Source organism: Sylvia atricapilla, chromosome 3, assembly GCF_009819655.1.
Source record: "Sylvia atricapilla isolate bSylAtr1 chromosome 3, bSylAtr1.pri, whole genome shotgun sequence".
NCBI lineage: Eukaryota > Metazoa > Chordata > Aves > Passeriformes > Sylviidae > Sylvia > Sylvia atricapilla.
The window spans coordinates 77,841,536-77,865,872 of NC_089142.1; the positions used below are offsets into that span (position 1 = coordinate 77,841,536).

At 34.6% G+C, this 24,337-nt stretch overlaps 1 protein-coding gene across 1 annotated transcript in view; it reads right to left on the reverse strand.

Annotated features, from left to right (window-relative positions):
• The window catches only part of TTC27 (tetratricopeptide repeat domain 27), a 114,867-nt gene that overhangs the window by 70,765 nt on the left and 19,765 nt on the right, over window positions 1-24,337 (reverse strand). The window contains 4 exon segments of the mRNA XM_066315905.1: window positions 10,057-10,123; window positions 14,275-14,387; window positions 18,449-18,585; window positions 22,585-22,749. Of these exon segments, the coding sequence (XP_066172002.1) occupies window positions 10,057-10,123; window positions 14,275-14,387; window positions 18,449-18,585; window positions 22,585-22,749 (482 nt within the window).

Here is a 24,337-nt window from a genome sequence, read left to right on the forward strand (position 1 = left end):
TAAGAAAAATCTAGCTGACACAAGACATGAAATCTTAAGAGAAGAAAAGCCCAAGCTCCAATTTAATTAATGCAAGACATGCTTAAGGATAATATAGACAAGACAGTAAAATCTCAAATATGTCAAAATATATCAACTAATACCTAATGTCATGATTTTTATTTCGGTTCAGAAAAGGCCCCAAATCTCAGCTTCTCATATAGAAAACATTAAATAGTGTAAATATTTTAAAACATTTTTGCAAATTGAAACATGCAGAACTTGATGCTTTTAAACATTTTCTTGGCCTTTATTTGAATAGTCTTCATAACTAACAACTCTCCTTGCTCTGATTAATGCAGCCAATCTAAACATGTCAAAAGTATTTATGTTATACCGTATTATCATATACACTATATTCTAGGCATATAAATTATACCAGAAAAAAGTCTGAAATTTCTCACAGTAATCATGAGACTCATTTATGACACACATTGCTTGAGCAGTCCACGAAATGAGCTGGCATTGGTTTTGTTTCCTGATGCAATGGGCTAACCTTCATCAACAGAAAATGAGCCTTTCTTATTCATGTATTTGCACAACTGGAAATTACTTCATAAGGGTCACAAACACTTCATGTGAATTACCTTATGAAGTTTTCCTGCATTTTTGATGTCATCAATAAGTACTAAAATTAATACTTTGCTTTATTACTCTGTAAATTATACCAGTAAAAATCTATTTCTGAAAGAAAAAACAACCTAGCTGAGCAATGGGGTCCTGCTAGCAAGAATAAAAGCTTCCCCCCACTTCAGTCATATAATATGCGATCAGTACTTGAATTCAAGCATTCTATAAACACGTAAGTAAAGTAAAGTAAATGTGCATAGACCTGCATACAGGTGTATTTAAATGTTTCACAAATTAATTTAATCTTAACATCTTACTTTCTGGCCAACAGCATTTTAAAATTCCATTTTTCTATTTAAACGTGCTGCTTCTGATACAAGAAAGGAAAAGAAATATTGTTGGAATACCAAAATCAGATCTGCTTAATCTTTGTCCTCCCATAACCTACAGGGCACCGTGTTTTTCTAGAACATACCAAAACCAACAAAGTCCTCATACAAGACAGGACAATGCACAAAACTATAACCACGATCACTTCTGAACAGAACAGAGTTTACTCAAACAAGGACAGCTAAGCAAGTAAATGAGTATTTCCATGAATCTAAGCTATAAGTGTTGCTTTGGAAAGTTTTCCAAAAATAATTACTCCAGATCTTTCTCCACTACATCTCATTTCAAAAGGTCACCATTTATAGACTTTGAACTTGATTAATTTTTTTCCTCAAAAATCTTGAACTGTCTGTCAATAAATGTACAAAAGAAAATACCAATTGGAAATCTTTTCCAGTACCTTGGCTACCCAAAAATTCAAAAGGATAAAAAGACCAAAGGAAAAAAAAATTAAGAAAGGAAGAATCATTGGAGCCATTTCCGGTTTTCATCCCTAATTTTGGGGGAATAGAAAAAAAACCGTCACGCAGAAATGGGGCAAGATCTACTGCTTACCAAATTCATATTATATTTTCCCAAAGCAGCTAGAATAGAATAGCTGTAACTGACTGCATCCAAAAGAACCAAGAACATCAGGACAGTGACATTTTACTGATGATAAATCAATCAATGAGTATCAGATTCACACATTTCAGACACCTTGGGGAAGAAGAAAAAACACATTTCATGACTGCAGTCAAAGACTATGACATTGTAATCAAACCTATCTTAAAGTGTACTAAGTCACAAAAACTCTGTTACTTGTTCTATATTTCACCTTTAACATAGACCATAAAGACTGTTTGGTCAAATGATATGAAAACTGTTCTACTTACAGTTGAAATACAGACATTATATCACCAGAGAAAATTCAACTCAAGTTGCTTAGACACTAGCAAAGAAGAATTCAACCACCTTTATTTTTTCACATGCTATGTAACAAGCAACATCAGAGTAATATTTGAAGCATTGGGTTAATAAGAAAAACAAATGAAGGGATGATATTTAGGTAGTTAGAGAAGATGAGGGCAAGACATTATGACAACTATATAGATTTAAGAATAATTCTTCCTCATATATAGTAAACCAACAAAAAATTTACTTTGAAAAAAGGGAGGATTGGATTTACACCTTTTTTTTAGTTCATCTGCACCCTCTCCAGCCAAACAGTGAGTAAATTCAATGAATTATACACAGAATATAAGTCACTAAAGGAAGTGACTGCTAGTACTGATAACATGTGAACTGATCATCCTAACAGCATCAAAACTAAGCATCAGACAGAGTAGTGAGAATGTCTTATTTCCTTCAGATGATACCTCAGACGGCATTTTGTTGAATAGGGGGTTTAATTTCACCTTCTTGTTGCAATGAAATACTTCTTGCTGAAGTAAATTATAATACTTATAAATGGTGAAGGACATGAGAGGGGGAAGGGAAGCCTGGGACATGTCAACTGGCTGTCAGAGAGGCTGCTAGAAAAAATAAGTGAGCTGCTGATAGATAAAGGAGGAGGGGGAGAAGAAAGGCCGCTGTGGGAAAAAATGTCATTAATTGTCATCAAATTTGCCTGCTTAACTTCTCAAACCCTTAGACAGACAAGAAATCTATTAATATTTAAACATGATTTTCATGTTCTTTTGCCAGTGCAGTTTCAGTGAGGCCACTAAAATCTATTTCTTGTGTAATTCTGTACAGATTATACAAAAGAGCACACCATGCTAGAAAGGAAAGGCTATCCCAAATTTCTTGCTCAGAAAGGCACGCAATAAATCAGGAATCATCTCTTGCAAGATACAATTCAAGCAGAGCTGTGGATCCCATGGACTGAGGGAAGAATGCAGACCACAGAGGAGAACAAAGTTGAAAGGGATAAAAGTGTCAATTATGCTGAAATCTGATACTTTGTAAAATAAACCAACTTCAGACAGACTGTTACTTAATCCTAGTTTTGGAATGGTATGCAAGCTTCACCCCTGCCCTGCAACACATGTACTACAGCACCCAGCTACTTTACCCTAAAACATCTAAATGCAGCCAACATAACAGACAACAGCAGGCCAGTCTGCTACCCACAAAACACTGCAAACCCAAGTACCAGACTCATTGTGAATAAGCCTCCAAGTCATGCAGTCGAGTCTTTGCACATGCAGCAGAAAGAGGCAGCGTCTCTTTTGCTGCATTCAATCCGATTTCTCAGTACTGTGTGATGGGCCAGAGGGCATACATGCACTAAATTAGCAAGTGTTTAGATCCTGACATTCCTGCAAAATGATTCAGACTTTTGAATAAAATCTTTAGAAGAAAAAAAAAAAAAAGAAAGAAAAGAAAAAGAATAGACTACCTTTGAATTAATTTGCTTAAAAAAAGTCTCACTAGTAACTAGCAGGGCTTTGCTGAGAAAAAGCCTCTGCAGTGTTATAATCTTGTAACCAACAGAGGCTATTCAAAATGGGCAACACAGCTTAGCAAAGAAGTGAAAGAAACTTTTTATAAAGCCACAAAAGTTACAGCAGTAGAGACACATGGCACTCCTAATGAGCTTTTCAATACTCTTGTTGCTTATAAAACATAAAAAACTGCAGCCATTTTCTCAGCAGAGAAAAATGCACTGCTTTTATTTAAGCTATATAAACAACTTTTCTTTAGAAACCAAATTGGCATGTTAGTTTTATAGAGTTTTGATAGGAAGGCTTAACATTAAAAATATCGTATGCCGTGATTTGATTGCTCCCGAGTTCCACATTAATATCGCAAATGCCATAGAAAAGATGAGAAAAACAAAGCATTTCCATTTCCACCTTCCACTCCCTCCTCTCAAAGCCCCCTTCTACAGCGAAAAGCAGAAAAAGTATTCATATATGCATATTCATACACACACACTCAATAAAATGTGCACTGTAATTCTTCACTGTGATTTTCAAAGGTACCATACAACATTAGTTTCTATTACACTCAATAAATGCCCACCTATGGAAAAAAAAATATCCAACCATTCTACAATTCCTTAGTAAAAACAGTGTCTTACAGAATCAGTAGCTTAACACGGGGGAAAAACATTCCCATCTGGTCTATCTTTGGAATATACAGTATTCCTTGCATTTTGCAGACTCCTTCCACGTTCTCCAATTCCTCCATCACATCTTGGTATCCCTCTCAGCACTACTGGAACAATTTCAGCATGATACACTGTTTTTATTAGAAGGTGGTAAATAACTTCAGTTTTGTAGTCCGAGAAAAATACAAGTTATTACCCTGTTTTTTTTCCCTCTTTAGAAAGATATCCTCACCTGTTCAAAATGTCCAGAGAGAAGAATTGCCAGAGCTTCCTTTTCCCTCTTTCACCACTTAATAAAAAAATCCGACTGTTCAACTCTCCATAAATTCTGAGCAGTCTCAGAATTTTAAGAATTTAAAGCAACTAACTTTTCCTGGTCTCTTTTCTTTTCCTTCTCATCTTCCATGGATTCCAAAGGACACAAGGGGCTAAGATGTGCAATGCACAAAGCAAGGCTTCTCCTTCAGTTTCTGGTCACTTTCTCTTCTCAGTCCCCTACAGGTTAATACTGTTGCTGCCACTCAATGTTCTTTGATCATAACACACTAATAAAGGGTTATGAAAAAAAGTGTTATGAAAAAAAAAGTAATATTCTCCCACAGTGGGCTAAGTGCTCATCACATTTACCACAAAAAACCATTTCTCCTGGACTATTCAAGTGCTTCAACAGATGGAATGGGTCATTGTAAGGACCAGCTGCAGCTCCTTAATCTTGGATATTTGTTGCAGTGTTGTATTAGACTATGAAACATGGAATTGTTTCCCCAGAATGTAAACCATAAGCTATAGTATAAGCCTTCTATGAAGTTCCAGGAACTTGTATTGCAGAGTTTAATCTTATTAGCCATTTTTTTTAAAAGAAAAAATTTTCTCTTTTGCCAGAGAAAAATGCAACACCATCCAGCATTTAATATTTTCCCTATTTCTCTGCAAGAACTGCATAATATTAAAATTATAATGAAGGAACATTTATCAGCTCTCATGTGTTCCTGGAACTTTATAACATAGTTTGCAGTCTCCTGTTCTAAAATTTATGTTCACATCACAAACATCTTTATAAAGCTTTAAATGTAATTTTGAATTTTTAAATATCATGTACACTAACATAGCACTGTGGTTAATTTCATCTCCTCTCTGGCATACTGTCTGACCTATTTGAAATACTGCAAACAGAAAATGTTTAATGGAAATTATTTGAAGGATTACTTTTGCTCATTTCCTAAAAGGATTTTTTTTCTAAAAAATGTATTTTGGCCACTGATTTATAGCTCAGTGATGTACTTGTGTAATTCTAGGGGAAAACTGCTGGCCAATATAAAATGCAGCAGAACTTCACAGCTGTTTTTTTTTTACATTAAAATTAATGTTATTTTTTACATTAAAAATAATCCACTGAAATTAAATAAGGTAAAGAAGCGCATTTAGGCATTGGAAAACTAATTTGGGGACCTGAGAGTAAACTAAGATACAAAATCTCAATGTAAAAGCAGCACTGATTTACTTCTTTGGTTTCTTGCATCGTGTACTTCCTACACCTTACACAGACAGCTCTGGCAAAAAAATTTATTAAAAGGAAGAAACCAGTAATTCTACCACAGAAGCAACTCACTTCTGAGTCTCACTAATGCTTTACTGTCCCACCATCCCACTCCAAAAATGGCTTTGGAATGCAATATCGAGTTAGGTAATCAGAAAGTTCACCAAATACCAGCTGCTTAACTGTATCTCCAAAGCGGCTTGTGTGACGTTTGATTTCTAAAAACCATCTTAGCTTTCTTAGAAGACCAAGTGCTTACCATAATAGTATTAATTAAAAATATATAATTGTTTCCCTAAACTATTAAGTGTGAAAAAAAAATATTTAATTCCCCTCAAAAATAAATGCTTTATTTTGTGTTTAGACTTACGCTAAAATGTAGAATGCAAGCTGCATTACTTCTCATGTAAAGATACTGTATCAACAACTGAACTATAAAGAAAAAAAATATCTAGTGCATCTAATTTCACTTCTGGATTAACATCTTAAAAGTTGAAATATTATACTGATGGGTTAAGAGATTTGACTAGAACATCTCAAAATTTAAGTCCAAATTCTTGTTAAAAGAGCTGCTATCCCAATCAATGAGGCTACATACACCCTCACAAGTTGCTTCAAAAATGAGCAACACTGAAAGCAATTCTTAGTTACAAAACATAGTGCTTCTAGGACAATAGCAACTAGTGCTTTCAGGACAATGGAAACTAATGCTTTTAGGACAATTAGAACTATTTCCAAGTGACTCCAGTAAATGAAAAGCAGCAATCCCTTTGTAGTGGACTGCAGCTGCCAAGCAGTGAATAATGTTATTTTTAGCACTATAAGTTACATGGTTTAATAGATATAGATACAGATATAGATATTGTTATATAAATATCTCTTACAGATCCAGTAATTTTCAACTTTTACAGATATAAAAGGGAGTTTAGAATGTCAGTTTTCCAAACTGCACCTAGTACAAGGCAGAATAACATAATCTACTTGAGATCCATTTGATCATCCTTTCCCTCTCGCACTACCTAGATCTTAATTCTCTCTGCTTGAGAGAGGTTGGATGTCACATGCACTTATTCTGCAGTGTCCAAAGCAAGAGGATCTCTGATCAATACACTGATCAATTAAAAATGCCTTGTAATTTTTCAAGTTTCCTAAGATAACTTGAAATGCCTTGCTTTTTTGAGGAAACATGAATTTCAGTAGACATCAGATGAATGCATGACAACCATCTAACCAGCCTGCAGATTTAGGAATCCACATGTAGGCTGAGAAGATGCCTGCTCACACACACACACAGAGAGCAGTTTGATGCTAAAGAAATCACTAGAGCAGCATGGATAAAGTGCTCATTTGCCTGTTTTGGCAGTACCAAAGCTTAGTAAATACCTTAAATACAAGTGATAACAGCTATGGTGCTATTTAATTTATTCAGCTAGCAGACACTGTAGGAATCAAGGCTGTGTTAACACTCACACCAAGGCTGTGTTGACATGGACACAGAACACCCCTACTGCCAGGGAACACAGTGATGGATTTGACTCAGTGGCTCAGATCTGAGACACAGAAGGGCTCAGAGATTTCACCATGAAATTCTGCAGTGACTATTCACAATTTTAGACTCAGCTGCAAGTGCCCCAAAAGATACATTTATTGAAAAGAACTCATATAAGCTAATATCTGATTCCTGCTTTTGGCTTCCAGGAAAGATCTGGGACAGTGTTACAGCAATTCATACTTGTTCTTCTTTGTGTCTTGGGACCACAGATCAAGATCAAAAGAAAATAATTTTAATTCTATGACTCAATTGTGTCCCTACATCCAATTAATGGAAACATAAATCAAAAGTTTAAAAGAACACTATTCTGATATCAAGAATTATTACTCTTTGGTAAATTATTAGTTACTCTAATATTTAGACTACCAGCTACTTCTTTTATGTCAATCCTGAATTTTTATGTCCACTGAATTTTGCATTACTAGTGAGATCTACATTCCTATTCATCTACTGCCAGAGATCCTTCTTTATTGCTACTCTGAGCACAAAGTGATAGGGAAGATTTTACACAGATCTCTCAGCAGTTTCTCTGGAGATCTAACCTGATAGTGCCTGCTGATCTTACAAACGTGAAGCAAGCCATAGCTGACTTAGCAGCTCCATGAAAATATAAATAAGTAAATAAAGGAAAACATTAAGCTCTCCATAGTCACTGCAATAAAATAATTAAAGAGTAAGTTAATCAGCTGTCCTGTGGTTTTTGAGGGATCAGCCACTAGATGGCAGAAAAATGCAGTTTGATTTTCGCATCATGATGAAGAATTCACCCAACAGATCCCTTACATCTGAGCTGACAGGTCACCTGTCAAGCAATGTTAGATAAAGGATGACAGGAAGGCAGACTATCTTTCTTCCTTTAGTGCACAACCTACTTGACTTTTTCTACTCTGCTGTAAAACTTTAAAAATATTTAAATGTTGGAAAACTCGAGTGTTAAAACAGTTAAACTCCATACCTACTTTCATTATTCTGAAAGTAGACCACTACAGGAGTAGGGTAAATTTTGTTAAAGACATTCTATTATCACAATATCACTCCACTTAACTTCCCCATTTATTCTGTCATTTTTATATTATCTCAAGATTCGGGTATATACTGGCTGCTTTTCCACCCAATAATGATGCAACCAATAGTGGTAGTGAGGAGACTGAAGCAAGGGGTACACAAAAATAATCCACAGAGTTTGGAAATAAAATACGAGAAGCAATATTACGAGTTTTCATAGAAACCCCTATTTCTATAGTTTAATATACTGTTCTAACATTATTTTAACAACAAAAATGGCAGGGTCTGTCTTAATGAAATTATACGCATGTCTTCAAACCTCATACATTTGTATTAACATCACTTTTGGGGGAAAAATTGTATTGCAATGGTTTCATCATTTTTGAAAAAAGCTTACAGTTGTCATTCACCAATTTTGTTGTCACTCCTACAGACTTCTTCTATGTGTACATTTCCTTCCTTTATATGTGTTTATTACTTCTGTAATCTTTTATTCCCCTTTAATGGTCATCATTCTTCAATATTCTTATTGGATACTTCAATTACTACAACAGGAGAGTAGACAGTCTCCTTTTTTTTTTCTACATTCAACCTTTTCCATCTCTCTATTTCTAACTTCTGGGGAAAAAAAAAACCCAAAACACCAAACCCAAAACAAAATCAGTTCAAAACAAAATACTTCAGAAATTATATAATGAGGAATTATATCACTACAATCACTGTAGCAACAAAGAGAAAACCGACAAATCCCAAACTCTTTAACAGCAATTCACTCAGTTCCCTCATGCATCCCCTCTTACATATACTGTATAACCAAGGGACCTAAACAAACAGCACTTTCAAAGCAATCTAATTTACATTTATGAAGTAGGATTAGGATGATCTTTTTTACAGATAGAACCTCCTTTTACATAAAAAAAAAAAAAATTGTGAATAACAATTTCACAAAAAACCCCTCAGCCATACATTACCATAGTTACCCTTAGATTACTGTCCTTGGTCCTTTCACTTAACTACAACCGTCAGTAGTAAGATTCTAGCTCAAGTGAAACCCAAGGCTATTTTGCTGAGTCTCAATAATTTATTTTTTCAGATGGCACTACTACAGCAATACAGTCTCTTACTACAAGGCTTGGGTAATAGAGCAAGTCCTCTTTTCTGCACTCAAACTTAAGTCTAACATTGTGGAAAGTAAGCAAGAAAGGCAACACAATGTCAAGCCGTTCCTCCTACTTCCTCCCATCTAAACTAATGTTGAAAACCCCACAAAAGCAGAAAAGGTCAGGGAAGAAGGAAATTGTGTTTTAAGTAAAAAAAATTGTAAAAAATTAGATAAAAAATACTGAGAATTTTCGAAGCTTCATTGGAAGTTACGGATTTGCTCTGCAGCAATCAGCCACTGAACTGGGAAGAAACATGTCTAAGCAGAACATCTGATATAGACTGAATAAATCTGATAGAATAAAGCTGAAATTTCTTTAGCACTCTTCTGGAACATTGTTTAAAGAAAAGCTCCTTCACCAGTAGTGTCACAAGAAGAGTTTGCTGTAAAATTATGTAATTGTATGTCACGTTATAATTCATACAGTGAATAAAACTTAAATGCATAAAAACGTCTTGTTTGTGTTTTGAGATGAAATTAAATTTTTAGATGTCAAGTTTTTCCTGCATGATGATGGCTGAAAATAAGGTTAAACTTCAGCATATTTAAATTTCTTGAAGTAAGAAAAAATTAATGAAACATCTGACTACTAATAAAAATCTGGTTTACAGACAGTTTCCTGATTAGTGTGACTGAAAGATTATTGCTTAGTACTTAGATATGAAGTAAAAACATGTTTATTAAGTGCCAGATAAGTTACTTACTGAAGTGAAGGCCAGAAGTTCCTCTTCAGTTAATTTGTGTATTGGATTATTCTTTTGGAAGTCTATACTGTAAAGAGAAAAAAAAATAAACCAATGTTGATTCACCTTCAGAATAATATTATTCAGAACACATTTTTCAAACTTGCAGAAATCTAAAGGACATTCTGGAAATGACAAATGGGAGTATGATATGTGCAGAAAATTACCTAGACCTAGAAAACAGTCACAGAAATAAAGAACCATCTTAGGGGACCAAGATATTTTATAAATACCTTTCCAACACCACCCTCAAGTGAAATGTCTTACTCGGTTTAAGCTTATGGGAATAACAATTTCACAAATCCTAAAAATTTTAAAATCTATTGCTTGTTTTTACAGAGATCTGTTTTGAGTTAAAATCCTGTAACTAATTGAATGCAGATTCTGCAAGGCAAAAAACTATTAATGCTCAAGAAATTCTGAAGGGGAATCTCAGACAAATCTCCTTCTAGTCATTCTGAAAACATGACCACGTGAGTCCATCTCTCACTAACCAGTGTTACCACTACCTTGAAGTATTCGCAGGGGGAAAATCAGAAGAAAACACAGAGGTGAGAATTAAAATTATTTTATTCAGAGTTACAGAGATGATAAAGAAATGTGGCTTACAACTCTGTGTGGGTGAATGTTTTCCTTAGACAACAACTCCCCAACATTTACAAACATACTTAAGAGATATTACCAAACTGCACAAAAAGACAACAAAAGCTCTAATTGAAGCTCCTTGTTAAAACTGAAGACACCAAGTGAAAACATATCCTAAACTGCACCACAGATGATGAATCATCACCAAACCCTTATAATGGCTATATACAAAAGCCCAAATTCATCACACTAAATTCTGCAGCAGGCTTCATATTCTAGGCTAAAATTGGAAAGATACTTACTGTGATAATAGGTTAGAGACTGAAATTACATTCTCTACATTATGTAATTTACTTTGGAGATTGCTTTGCCTGGTTATTCAGGCGTGATTACCTATACTTAAATGCACACAGACTACTCACAACAATTTCTAGAAGGCTCGTAAGCTCTTCCAGCTCTTCTTCCTGCACCACAAACCTCTCACTTTAGACAAATTGTTATCTAGTCTTCTCCTACTGACCTCCCATGATGCAGGTTCTGCACACACTTCATACTATTTATGCGGATGTTTCGTAACACCACCAGCTTCAGCAAGCTATTTGAAGGACATGAAGGAAAGTTTTTTAACTACTGCTTCAATACATTTTCCCTGATGTTCCCACGTGAAAAAACTACCCAGCCTATGCTGCTGGTACACTGTTTTGAAAGTTTTAGATAGCATTGCTAGGAAAGAAATTCTGGATATTTATCTATCTATAGATATCTATCTCACTGTTTTTTCCCTTCCTTGTGAAAATTTTCATGCAAATAGGGGAAGTGACAGACAATTTCACTGCTTCAGTTAAGCATTTTTTCCATATCTAATGTCAGCTGCTAGCAGACAGACTTCTTGTTGGCTGGATGTAGTCAACGCAAATCAACTGACTTCAGGTAAACAACAGCAAGTTTCTCCATACATGGAGGAGGGAGACCACCAAGAAAAAGAGAAAAAAAAGGCACAAAAAGTTGAAGCATTATATCAACTCAACAGCAGTTAGGCAATCGGAATGTTAAATGACATGACCATAGCTTTTGAAAGGCACAGGGAAACCAAGGGTCAGTTAAATTTTGACAAAAGTGGAGCTTATTTTTCTTCATCCTAAAAATATATTGATTGAAGCAAAAAAGCTTTTCTTGTCACAGCTTTTTGAAGCTCATAGATGCAGATCTTCAGGTTGAAGCAGTGCTAAAACAGATCTCTGAATTTCATTTCTGCCACATCCATTTACAAAGCTTTAAGACAAGTAAGTACAGAGATATAAGTCTTGAAAGATAGGAGAACAACTAAGTTGTTTTAATTATTTTCCATACTGAATCAAATTTGAAGCTATAATTTGAATCTGAATCTAGAATAGAACTGCATCTTAGTTTTAAGCATTTCTAATGACTGTGTTTGTTCTTGTCAGACTACATTATGAAAATTGAATTTCTATGACCTGTACTTGTTCTGGTTTCAAGGACAGATAAACCAGTTCATCCCAGAGAATTTCAGGAGCTGAAATCTGAGTGGAACTTAGGATCTACTGTGTAAGATCTACGATGAGGGATCTTTTTATAACAATATGAAGAGGAGTCACTAATCATCACATCATTCAGTTTCGTAAGGCATTTTCTCTCCACTCTTGAGTCTTGTCTTAAGGAGTTTATTGAAATAATAGAGAGAAAGAAAACAATGAGAAACAGTCATTCTTTAGACAGATAGAACCTTGGAGTAAGATGTCCTTTGCAACAAAAAAAAAGTACTTTCCAGCAAAACAGCAAAATCTAATTCTCAACAGCTTACAACCAATTCTTAAATTTGATTAATCAGGTCTACCTTGACAGCCTAACAGATAAAGAATCCAGCTTAACTAATAAGTTACAAACTTTGGGACTTAATGGGCCACATTTGAAACAATAGAATTAGCAGCAAAGTATTGCTTTTTGGATTATGACTATATACTTGTTTTAAAAACTGATTTTGAAATACGAAAAATATTGAAGAACATTGCTAAAGCCATTAAAAATAAAACAGCTTACAGGAATTGTAAAGCTAACTTATTAATTATGAAATGAAGCATTAACCCTCCAGGACTGCAGTACTCATGCATGAAAGAAAAGCACAGAACCTGCTATAGAAAAATGCTTGAAAAGAATATTTTGCTTAAAAGCCAATGCTACATGCTCTAACATGTCTATGCTTTCTCACAAACTGACATAATGGTATGGACACCAAGGGTACAGCCAGCAATCCAAGCCTAAACTCTACTCTGTTACAAGAACAATTCCCAAAGCTGTCATCCTACCACAACACCCTTCCTGCAACATGGCTGGATCTCAAATTTTGTCTCCATCTCTGACTGAGACAGCTTCAGTCGCTTTGTGTTATCCCACCCACTGAACAGCATTTACCATTCCCACAGGGAAGCAAGACAGAATTTGGTTTGGTTGGTTGTCTTCGTTTTGTCTTGCCTTGAGTCTTGCCAAACTCGTATATGCACACAACTGGCAGTCAGTGGTTCCCAGCCACTGCTCAGAACATGACAGTGGTGTCAAAGCCAAACACTGATCAAAAACCTACTGTGCAGCCAGCTAACATAAAACTCAAATTGTACCCTTAAAAAAGAAAAGAAAAGAAAAATAGCAGTAAGCAAATTAAAATTTCCTTCAGAAGGGAGGGAACAGGAAGGATTATATATTCTGAACATAAGATAATACTGTGTTAAAGATGAAGTCCTCATGAAAATGATAAGGGAAACATTTTGCCTTGATTTGAGTCAGAGTGTGGAAGACTAAAAGTGACCGGGCTAAGAATTTATGTCAACCCACTGTTCACTACATCGTCCTCAAACTGGATCAAACAGATTTCATCCTTTTGCAACTCACAGACTGGAAAAGCACTTTGAGAGTCAGTGATGGTGAACACTGCACCATCAGTGAACATCACTGACTGACTATATTATATTCCTAATGCCATAACTTCCGATCCTCAGATCTTAAGCCTGCCTTTTGTTTTCCTACCCTATTTACAAAACCCATGTGGCATATAATTTCTAAAAGTTAAGGGAAAAAAAACCCAAGGTGCAAAATCACAAGGATTTTATACTATGGCTTTAACTAGCAGTGGACACTGAATTTATACAAGTATTTCCATTTCAGTGAATAACAGGGCAGTGTTTTGCTTGATGGTTGAGCCTCAGAGGAAGTTTGCAATTGCAGAATCTGGAATATGATTTCATAATTTACCAAAGTGCTATCACTGTATGGTAGCTAATGCCAGCTGATATTTGAAATGTAATTAACATGAAGCATAAAGAATATAAAGGTTTTTAAAGATAAAACCACAATAAAGCTATTCATGAAATATTGCTGAAATTCTGAGCTGGAAACTAATGCTTATTCTGAGATAACTGAAAATGCTATCCATCTATAATGCAAATCTTTTAGCCTTTTAGCCAGACTATAAAAGGAAGGAAAAAGGTCCCATCAACTTGCCATTTCATTATTTCATTGTCACAATGATTCATGCACTTGTTTGTTTGGGGTTTTTTTTAAAGTAACCAGAAACTAACTTACCATATTCCAAGGATTACAGCAAGCTCCTCTGCACACAAATCAGGTACCTGGTACTGATCAGCATCTGCTAATTTTATCTCATTAAGCACTGTGTCATCATTTAAATCATAATTCTGTTGGAAGAGAAAAAGAATATTTTTAAATAGACAGAATTATGCCTTCAAAATATGAAAAAATAGACTTGTTTGAAAAAGGATAATATTACCATTAAAGAACAACACAATGGAAAGTAATTTACCATTATGATAAATAACTAACTAATGAAGCCCGTACAAGGAGTTATCATCCAAAACATTTTTGCTAAAAATATGCTGTTTCTTATGCATGAGGAACAGCATTCAGAGCAACTCTACGGTTAGCTAACATCAATTTTCTATTTAAATAAGCCTGAAGGCAGCTTCCATTTTTAAACTGTTGCTCATAGAATTATCAACAATTTCATCCTCTATTATATACCTACAGACAACTAAAACAGATTGATGGTATGGTCATTAATGCAGGTTTTCAGGCTAGCCACCTTAGACCTCTGGGAATATAAGGATTTCTGTTTAAAGTATCAGGAAAACCCAACTACATAAACTATGACTTGTGGCAGTAAAGGTAAATTTAAAAAAACACAGACTGAAAAGACCTCACTGAACCAGCACATTTTGAAAACATTTGTTCCCGGACAACTACCTATGATTTTCCATAAAATTTCCTCTGGAACACACTTTTTATTGAAACAGTCTTTATTTAAAGTTTTACAGAAAAGCATGCTACCTGTAGTTCACTGTCTATCATTTAACTTGAAAATAATATAATCTATGTCTAAAAAGTGTAAATTACCACGTTCATAGAATTTGTGTTTGTTTGAAAACAAAAGATTTCCTTGGCTGCAAGGAACGAAGAAGTAGCTGTAATACTAATTCTTCCTTCTTCTCTTGAAAAACAAACCCAAACCAAAACAATCGGTCCTGAAACCAATTATTATACTACTGGTTTTTACTTAGAAGTAGTAGTTTTTAAAAACTATTAAAGACAGATAATGCATTTAAACTAACAGTTTTTCAAATTTCCCATTAATTTCCCTTCAGTCTCCCAGTAGTAGCTATTTCTCATCCATATCTTCCGTTGGCAAGGTCAAAATGAAAGTCCGCAGAAGAACAAAGAGCAAACAGGAATGCTTTGAAGTGGGTTATCTGCATTCATCACCAGTATTTTATCACTATATAAATGAAAGGAAACTGTGATTTGACAGAGAATGTGAAGAAAATAAGCTTTTTCTATTTTAAGTGGATAGGGAAGATATACACATTTTTAAAGTCAAACTCATTGCCATCATTTTCTTCTTTTATTATATTAGACTATATAAGGATTATCTACCACTTCCAGTGGAAAATTATTTTAGAACTAGCATAATGATACTTCATCGGGTGCAACATAAATTACAATTTAACTTACATGGCAATTAGCTAAAAATTTTCCCCTTCAGATCCACATAATTTTTAAAATCCAACTTGTATAAATAGTACTAATTACTTTAGCTTCACTATGAATATTGAACAACTGAACTCAACTGCAACAGAATGCCAGAGCTTTAAAGCGTGACTTCCATTCCTAGATATAAAAAAGAACTTTCTCATTCCCCCAAAACATAAAAAGAGCTTTTAATTGTTTAAACCTGATATTTTAGCTATTTTAGCATACCACTTCATATTAAGAGTCCTTATACATCACCTCAAGCCTGAGGCTTTCCTTTCACAGAAATTGACCTGGGAGAAAAGACTTGAATTTACAATCTTAAGTATTTATTTTGCAAATGCAAATAGTTTTGGTCTGGTGCCACCTGAGATAACATAATTGCTCAGCACCAGAGAGAAGGACAAAGCCCTTGACTAGAAATCAGCATAGGTACCAATCCAAACATTGGACCTGTTACTTTGATTGTATTTTAACGGAATTAAATTACTCACTGCTTAACTGCAAAATAACTTCTTCAGTCTACCTACTGCACAAGACTAAGGAGAACTTTAATACTATGGAGGTAAGCACTCCAAAATAGGAGATGAAAATTAGGTGGGACCAGCCTCAACTTATCCAAACCGTCAGAATATATAATTTACTTAGGAAATTTTCCACCATCCAAGATAAATCCTATCTTGAGACAAATAGAGCACTTTATCTGCAAATGGCAGATGTAAAATAAAAACTCTGGAGAGAATTGGAAGAAAATTCACCTATTATAATTTCACTTTTCATACACATATTTTAATGCTGTGGAGATTCTCAGCACCTCTCAAGACTTAATTTCTATGTATTTGCCATAAACAGTCTTTTAGAAGTATACAAGTCACAAAAAGGATCCTCTTTAAACCTAGACAGGGATGCAATGATGTTGTTGGTAGTTTTTGGCATAAGGAAATAGAATTAACTCCAATTTTAGCTAAAATACCTTCAAGATACACTCAAGGTAAACAAATTTGAAATCAGACCTGGCAAAAGAATCACTACGATTCACTGTTAAAGTTAATGACATTGTACTAATAAACTACATTAATAAGTTACATTTTAATACTGCATTATCAATAAAAACGTTTTTGGAAAAGGGGAACAGAATGAAACCTTTAGTTGGCAATTCAATACACACATGAATTGAAGAATCTACTTAGTCAAACCTGGTGTAATACCTGTGGCAGAACACTCACACAAGTTAATATAATGTCTGAACTTGAAACACCTCAGGTTTTCCTCAAAGCAGCACATGGCTTTACTACAAGTTTTTCTAGAATTTGACACACGCAAGATGCAGAAATAAAAAGTCTTGGTTTTTTAATTCTTCAATTTTTTTTGAGAAGTAGACTGCGGGAACAGAAAACCTCACTTTCTCTAAAGAGGAGCCTGAGTAACTTATGACAGAATTATATGACACAGTCACTCAGATTTGCACAAACTCAACTCCCTCCTTGCAGTCAGAACCTCTTGTTTTTAGCATCTCATTTCCACTTTTTCAAAAGCATAGATATGTTTACTTTCTCTAGCATTATTTTGAAACTATACTCAGTAAAATTTTAGTAGGAAAGTATGGATCCCATCAGGATAACTGCCTTATTTTTAGACTACAAACTACAGGCTTTCTCAGAAATAAACGACAAAGGCAAATGCTTCAGAAAGTTGTGTATAACTGTAAAAAAACACTCATACAATATCCCAGTTAAGAAGTCTGAGAACAATGCATCCTTATCATTTAGTTCTAGGTAAATTGTAACTGAGGTCTGTAACTAAGTGTGACATTCACCAGGCAGCCTTCCCTGAGTTCTCAATATCCTATAAGGGGCTGCCATATGTAGTTCTACCATAAACCTAAGCTGTGACACATGTAGTCAACCTTTTTGCATCAAATCAAATGCAACACCAGGGATAAGCTAATGGGCACACAAGAAAAATCTAGATTAGTCTCCTAAGATACTTATGCATTCAATTAAGAAATAGACAAGTATTGAAAATTTTTTTGCATAAAATCCCTGCTTGACCTGGAAGTCTATCAAGGCACAACATTTTTTAATAAAGGCTTTCCTACTTGAAGTATATAAACTTAGGACCATAATGGCTCAATTCATCTCTGGCTTCTTTAGCAAGTTCAAATAACTTTAAATCTCCTTATGAGGAAAAAATGCCGTCCCAAATCAATACCATGGTTCTCAAGCAATTCATAACTGAAGTCATCATGCACACCCTTAAGATCAGTAGAACCAACTCACATAATTCATGCCACAGGAACAAGTAGAGCAATTTCCTATCTTTGCACTGTAACTGAATACGTCTGTCAATCCGTAGGAATCTGTGAAATACTGTGATGCCTTGCAGGCTATTTTGAAAATCTGCCTCTCACCTGTTTTCCTAGCTCCATCATTCTTAGTCACTAAAAATTAATGCACAAAGTGCAGAAGATCATACTTGAAAACACGCTCTTAGTTGAGCAGACACATCTGTCTTGCAGACATTCATATGTTCTTTTACCCCATGTCCTTTAATATCAGGCAAATTACTGCCTTCCGCAGTACTTTCCGCAAACTTTCAAAAACCCCAGCTAAGTTTCTCTGGACACAAAACACTTTTCCCTAGCAGACACCCAACAAAAGCCTCAGAACATTTTCATTTTAAGAAATTAAAACAGATCTTCTCAGATACATACTATTGTTAAGCTTTCTAGAGGTGTTGGAGCTGGACTTAGTTCACTGTGAGGAAGGAGGAATCCATCTGTTCTTTGGACATCCAAAATAAGCTGTGCAACGTATTTTTCCTGGAATCGTGTTCTCTTCCCCAAAGCACCTACAGAAAATACGTTTAGATTAATGAACACTAAGAACCAGTTATTTAATCATATACTAGAGAGTTGCCACAAAAAAAGCCCCCAAACAGAACAGAGAAATACACTGAGAATTAACCTATGAAATTTAGCAGCAATTTAATTAACTCTGCTTAATCTCTTTGCAGTGTTCTCACTGACTGCAAACATACAAAGTAATACACATTACAAACACACAAACAATGCTATATAGGTCTTGCAAAGCTGCTTTTCATTAAATTCCCTATAACCCAGCATTTTGAAAACTCATAGTCATCAAGTTTCATCACTTCCCTCTGTTTTTGCAAGCAATAAACCAGAAACAATTGTTCAATTCGCTTGCTAGAAGATGGAGACATTTATGCAAATGAAAATCCCATGATTTCTTACAGGCCATCGTTTTAAATATTTCAAATCTTCATTTGAAGAGTTAGGTCTTTGAAGAAGGATTGCAGACATGATGCTACCAGAATATGGCATGTAAGACACTGTAAAAGTAATACTGAGACTGAGTGAAACAGCAAACCAAAGAAGGCTGTATAATGAATTAACCAATATTCAGAATGCACAAGGTGAAATTCCTCTCAGTGTTGTTTCTTCAGTCCCTTATTGGACCCACTGACAATTTTTATTAGTTTTTAAAGGGGTAATTAACATTTATACCAAATTGTAAGGAAAAACACATCTGCTTCTCTTTTGTTAGCAACTTGCTTGCAAAATGCAGAGAAATAAAAGAGTAATTTCAGGACAGTAACTTAAAATAACAGAATTTTAGCTCCTAACCAGAGCCAAAATAGAGCTAAAAATTACTCAATAAAGTCTGGAGGTATGCTTGGTCATTATTACTGTGATATAATGCTCAGACAGTGTGAAATGTTAGAATGAGAGCTAATCCACTGCTGCTTTTGCAGAACCAATTAAGATCAAATAAAGTTCTTAATTTTGTGATAATTTTGAAATTTTTTCAGTATATGAAATCTTAGAGGTACACAGAGACTGCTCATGTGACAAAGGCCTGAAGATGAGACCACTGTCCATAAGAATCATCCAGCAGAGCCACTGAAATAGCAATCACACGCTTTTCTTCCTCAAAGTAGAAAGAGATGAGTGAGGAAGCCAGAAATTAAACTGATTTCTTCTTTTCTGCCAACTACCCATTTTAGTGGAAGAACTCTGTATTAAGAGTTTATGAAGAAATGAAACAGGTTCTAAAAATATCACTTGGAAAATCTCACAGCACACTGCAGAGAAGAGACACACAGAGAAATACTGGCTAATAATTCATACTAATTTTACACAGTAGCATTCAATTCTCTGTTTTAATATTGTTTAGACATCACTATTCTGTAATTCACTTCCTGTTACATCTTACTGCCCAAACAGCTAGAGGAAACTTATTCTGGATACAAATAAAATTGCTTACTGCAACTCAGAAACTGATTTGTTTAAGCTCTCATATGCACCCATCTCCCACCCCATCTTTTATACCTAAGAATTCCTTGCTGTTACAAGGACAAAACACTATTTTTTACTTGAAAAATACGTATCACGTGTTAAAGCTGAGAAACAATTTGGTTGGTTTATACCATGATGTACGGCAGTGTTCAAATAACGTCTTGAGAAACCTGCTGTACTGGGAAGTGTCCCTGTCGCTGACCTTTAAGGTCCTTGTCAGCCATTAACATTCTATGGTAGATCCTCGCAAAGTAAAAGGAATCTACACAGGAACTTCACTTTCTGTTTTATATTAAAAGTTCCCAGAGATGCATTACTGGGCATGAAAAGAAAAAACAGATCTCAGAGTTCATTAATCCTCTAGATCTGTTGATCCTAAATTTATTTTGGATTACTACCCTTCATTTCACTAAATTTATATGCAAGAAGGATCATGGTGTTCTCTTTTACTGGAAATTGTTTTGTAGAGTTATTGATGGTTATGACTCATTTGAGGGGCATAATGAGGCTTTCCAATTAAAAATGAACACAATACATATTTGGATTAACGGGATTTAAAAAATGTACACAAACCAAGTATGATTTATTCACATACTACTGAAATAACTTTGGAAAATATTGGTCCTAAAATCTCTGTTTTAAGAACAATATATTTTTCCATGCTGCAATACAATACTTAGCTAGTAAGGATTACTACCATTAATGCATACATCCCTCTCCAAATCCTTTCCTAAAAAGGAAATTCCTCCCCCAAAGCCTTAAAAATGTCTTTGCTAGAGATTGGATTTTTACATTAAACCAAAGTCTTTTTCGATGATGTAACATTCCTCCCATTTAGCCCAAACATGCATGTCAAATGAACTTGTCTAGAATGCCAGCAATTCCCACATGTTCAGTTCAGTTCATTTGCCTTCAGGTTAGACATAACTATGTTAATAGATTTATGGAGATAAACCACAGAATATTTAGAGTTTCACAACATTTTTCTAAGATACTGTATCACCACAATCTTTCTCTAGGACTATCATAACCTCTTCGTAAAGTAATAAAAATATAGATAATTCCACTGCATTCTATCTTTTTTTTTCTTCTCCAAACAAGAAGGTTTTTTTATAAATTAGATTTAATAAAATTATTATTCAAAGATCCGATGATCTCCTTTAAAGGACAAAAACTCCAACATGAAGACTATCAGTGAATAACCACCTGTCACTTTAATTTCACTTGTTCTCAGTTAATAGCATTTTTATAGCTAGAGTACCATCATAGGTACCGATGTTTTTAATAAAAAAAGAATGGGAAAAATTTTGACTAACTTTAAGAGAAATACTTTATAATACCAACTTGGCAATAAATGCCACATTTGGAACACACCACGCACAGAGATTTTGTTGCATACAGGGAAGAAAAGGGTAGGATCAACTGAAATGTATAGATTTCCTTCAGATATAAACTATTGCTTTATTTCTATTACAGATCTTTCAAAGAAAGCTTATAAAACCTTTGAATAAATAAGCATGGAGTTCCACATGATTTCTTCGAGTTTGTTTCTTTGGGTTTTCATTTGGTATTTTGTGTGGTTTAGTGCCTTTTTTTTTTTTTTTTTTTGCTGCTGATGGCTTGAGGTTTTTTAAATTAAATTATTAAACTGACTCATGGAATAAACAGGATTAGCTGCAGCTCCAGCCTATATATGAAGGAGCATAAGCCTTGTGACACTGTATCACTTGTATCATCCTTACAGTGATATAAGTAAAGAAGCTGCAAGTTCCACTTCCTTAGTGCTTTCTACTTGTAGGTCTACAGGAAAAAAACTAGATAAAAGATTTTTTGTATTTCTACTCAGGAACAATCATAAGTTCTCACACAGAAGAGGTGTGATTTTATGTCATTCTGATTGCCTAGCAGGACCAGCTAGACCATAGATCCATATCTATACATGTAAAGTTGTAAGTGCAGCAATCTGATCTTCCTGATGCCAAAGAATAGGTTCTGAAAGGAAAATTATAAAGTCTCCACAGTGATTGATTGAATCCTTGTGATTTCTGTTCATCAGAAATTTGACTTCCCTACTTATTTCCTGTGGTGACACCAGTCCTGGGAGTGACTTCTAAAAGCCATTTAGACAGAGTAGATCTAGGCTAGTGGCAGAAAAGGTGAAAGACTGCATCAAATCATCATGCAGACACCTTTATAAGTGTCTCCAAACAAATCAAACTAAAGAAAAAAATATTCATCATGACACCAGGAGATGCAACTAGACCTAGAATTTGGCATGAAACACTAGAAAGGATTAAAACACCCTAACTCCTCAAATAACCATTCAGGAATGTTTTTTTAACTAGATGTCGTATTTCTCTTCCAAGCAATACTAATTCTTGGAAGATGAGTAAGACCTACCTGTTAAACATCCAGCTCTTTCAAAGTACAGTTCCTTATTACTTGGATATGTCACAAAAAACCCCAATAAGCAATAGGTTACTTTGGTCCAACCAATCATCCTCCCAGACTTTACAAGCAAAACTTACCTGTAAGGTTAATTTGCAGTTTTGTTATGTCTTTAGCCATACTGAAACACTGTTTAGCTTTTTTATATTCATAGTAAAACAAAAATGTATAGGCAGACTCAAGATGGAACTGAACTGCTAAGTGCCAGCTTTCACCATCTGTGAACAAGGCTTCTGCTTCTGTCACTGCAAATTAAAAAAAGAAAAGACACGAGAATGCAATTCAGGAGAATGGTATTTTAAAAATACATTTAATATACCATGAGAGGAAAGCCTGTTGGTCTTTACACCTTCACACATTTAAAAATTCACTGACAGTGTATAAAAGATATGTGATTTAAAGCATTTTTCAAGTTTTATATCTAAGGATTACTACCAGAAAGAAGAAAAGATTAATCTTTGCTTATATTTAACAGCAAAGCTGAACTGGGAAATAGCACTTCTGCAGAAAATAAACAACTCTAATTGTATTGGACCTTCTAAAGAACATAAGAACAAAATATTCATCTACTACCCACCTCTTAAGCAGAAAGCCTCAAATTAACATTTCGACAGCAGATCAAGTATTGAATGGTGGCTTGGGATTCGTAAGACATTTTCTGCTTGGTTGTTTTTGGTTTGTGTGTTGAGTTTTTGTTTGTTTGTTGGTTTGTTTTTTAAATAATTATTGACTTGCTGAATGATAAAGATAATGTTCTCCATCTGAACTGGAGAAAATACATTTGCGAACAGATCTGAAGTCTTTAGGAAAGAAGATGACATTTTTTCATCCAGCATAAAAGCATTTATATTTCTTATATATTTAAGTTCTATCAAAGTACAATAAGTTACAAGAGAATATTCCTGCAAATAGAGACAATTAAGTTGAAAATGATTCATGCCAATTATTCTTAAATGGAAGTGGGGTTTTTTGCTTCATGCTTCATGTCTGCATTTTGTAAAAATATTTAGATAATAAGAAGTCCAAAAAAGTTCACAACATTACAGTACTTAAAAAGGACTGCTTACCCAGTTATAGCACTCAGGCTGTGTTTTTTAGTGGATGCTTAATTTTTCAAACAAGCTTCATTAATGGTGTTAAAAAGTCTTACCATTAAAAAAAAAAAAAAAAAAAAAAAAGAAAAAAAAAAAACCACCAAACCTGCAAACCTGCTATCAAGGATTTTTAAAACATTTTCTGTGAATTTTATTTTTTTTTTTTATTTAGAGACTGGCAGTCAACTCTAGCACAGATTTTGCTGTTTAAACCTCCTAGGCTTTTTGTTGTTGCTGTTGTTGCTAGGACTTGCTAATCCTCAAAACCTGTCACTTAATATAGAAAGCTGATAAATCTGAATATAGTTCTTACACAGCTTTTTAAATTCACTGAACCAAAATTTACATATATAAATCCTGCCTAGTTACAACTTTTTCAAAGACAAGATTTAAACATTTTTTTAAAAAAAAACATGAACCACGAACTAGTAATTTAAAAATACTACTCTAAGCCCACAAAGTACTGGATGTGCAGGTACCAGTGGAAACCACACAAAAACACAACTTTTGAACTGAGTAACACAATATAATTTCAAAGGAAAAAAATAGGTGTTTCATCGTGCATTACAACTAGATTCTCTGCAGGCAGCAAGTTTCAATGAGCTGAAGACAAGATTACTTGTGCTAAAGCCATATGATGAACTCAAGTGACATATTAAGAAGCAGCCTCACCACAACCTAAATACCATTTGCACTGTGATTATAGGCACTGTGAAAACTTCAAAGACCTTTGGGGAAA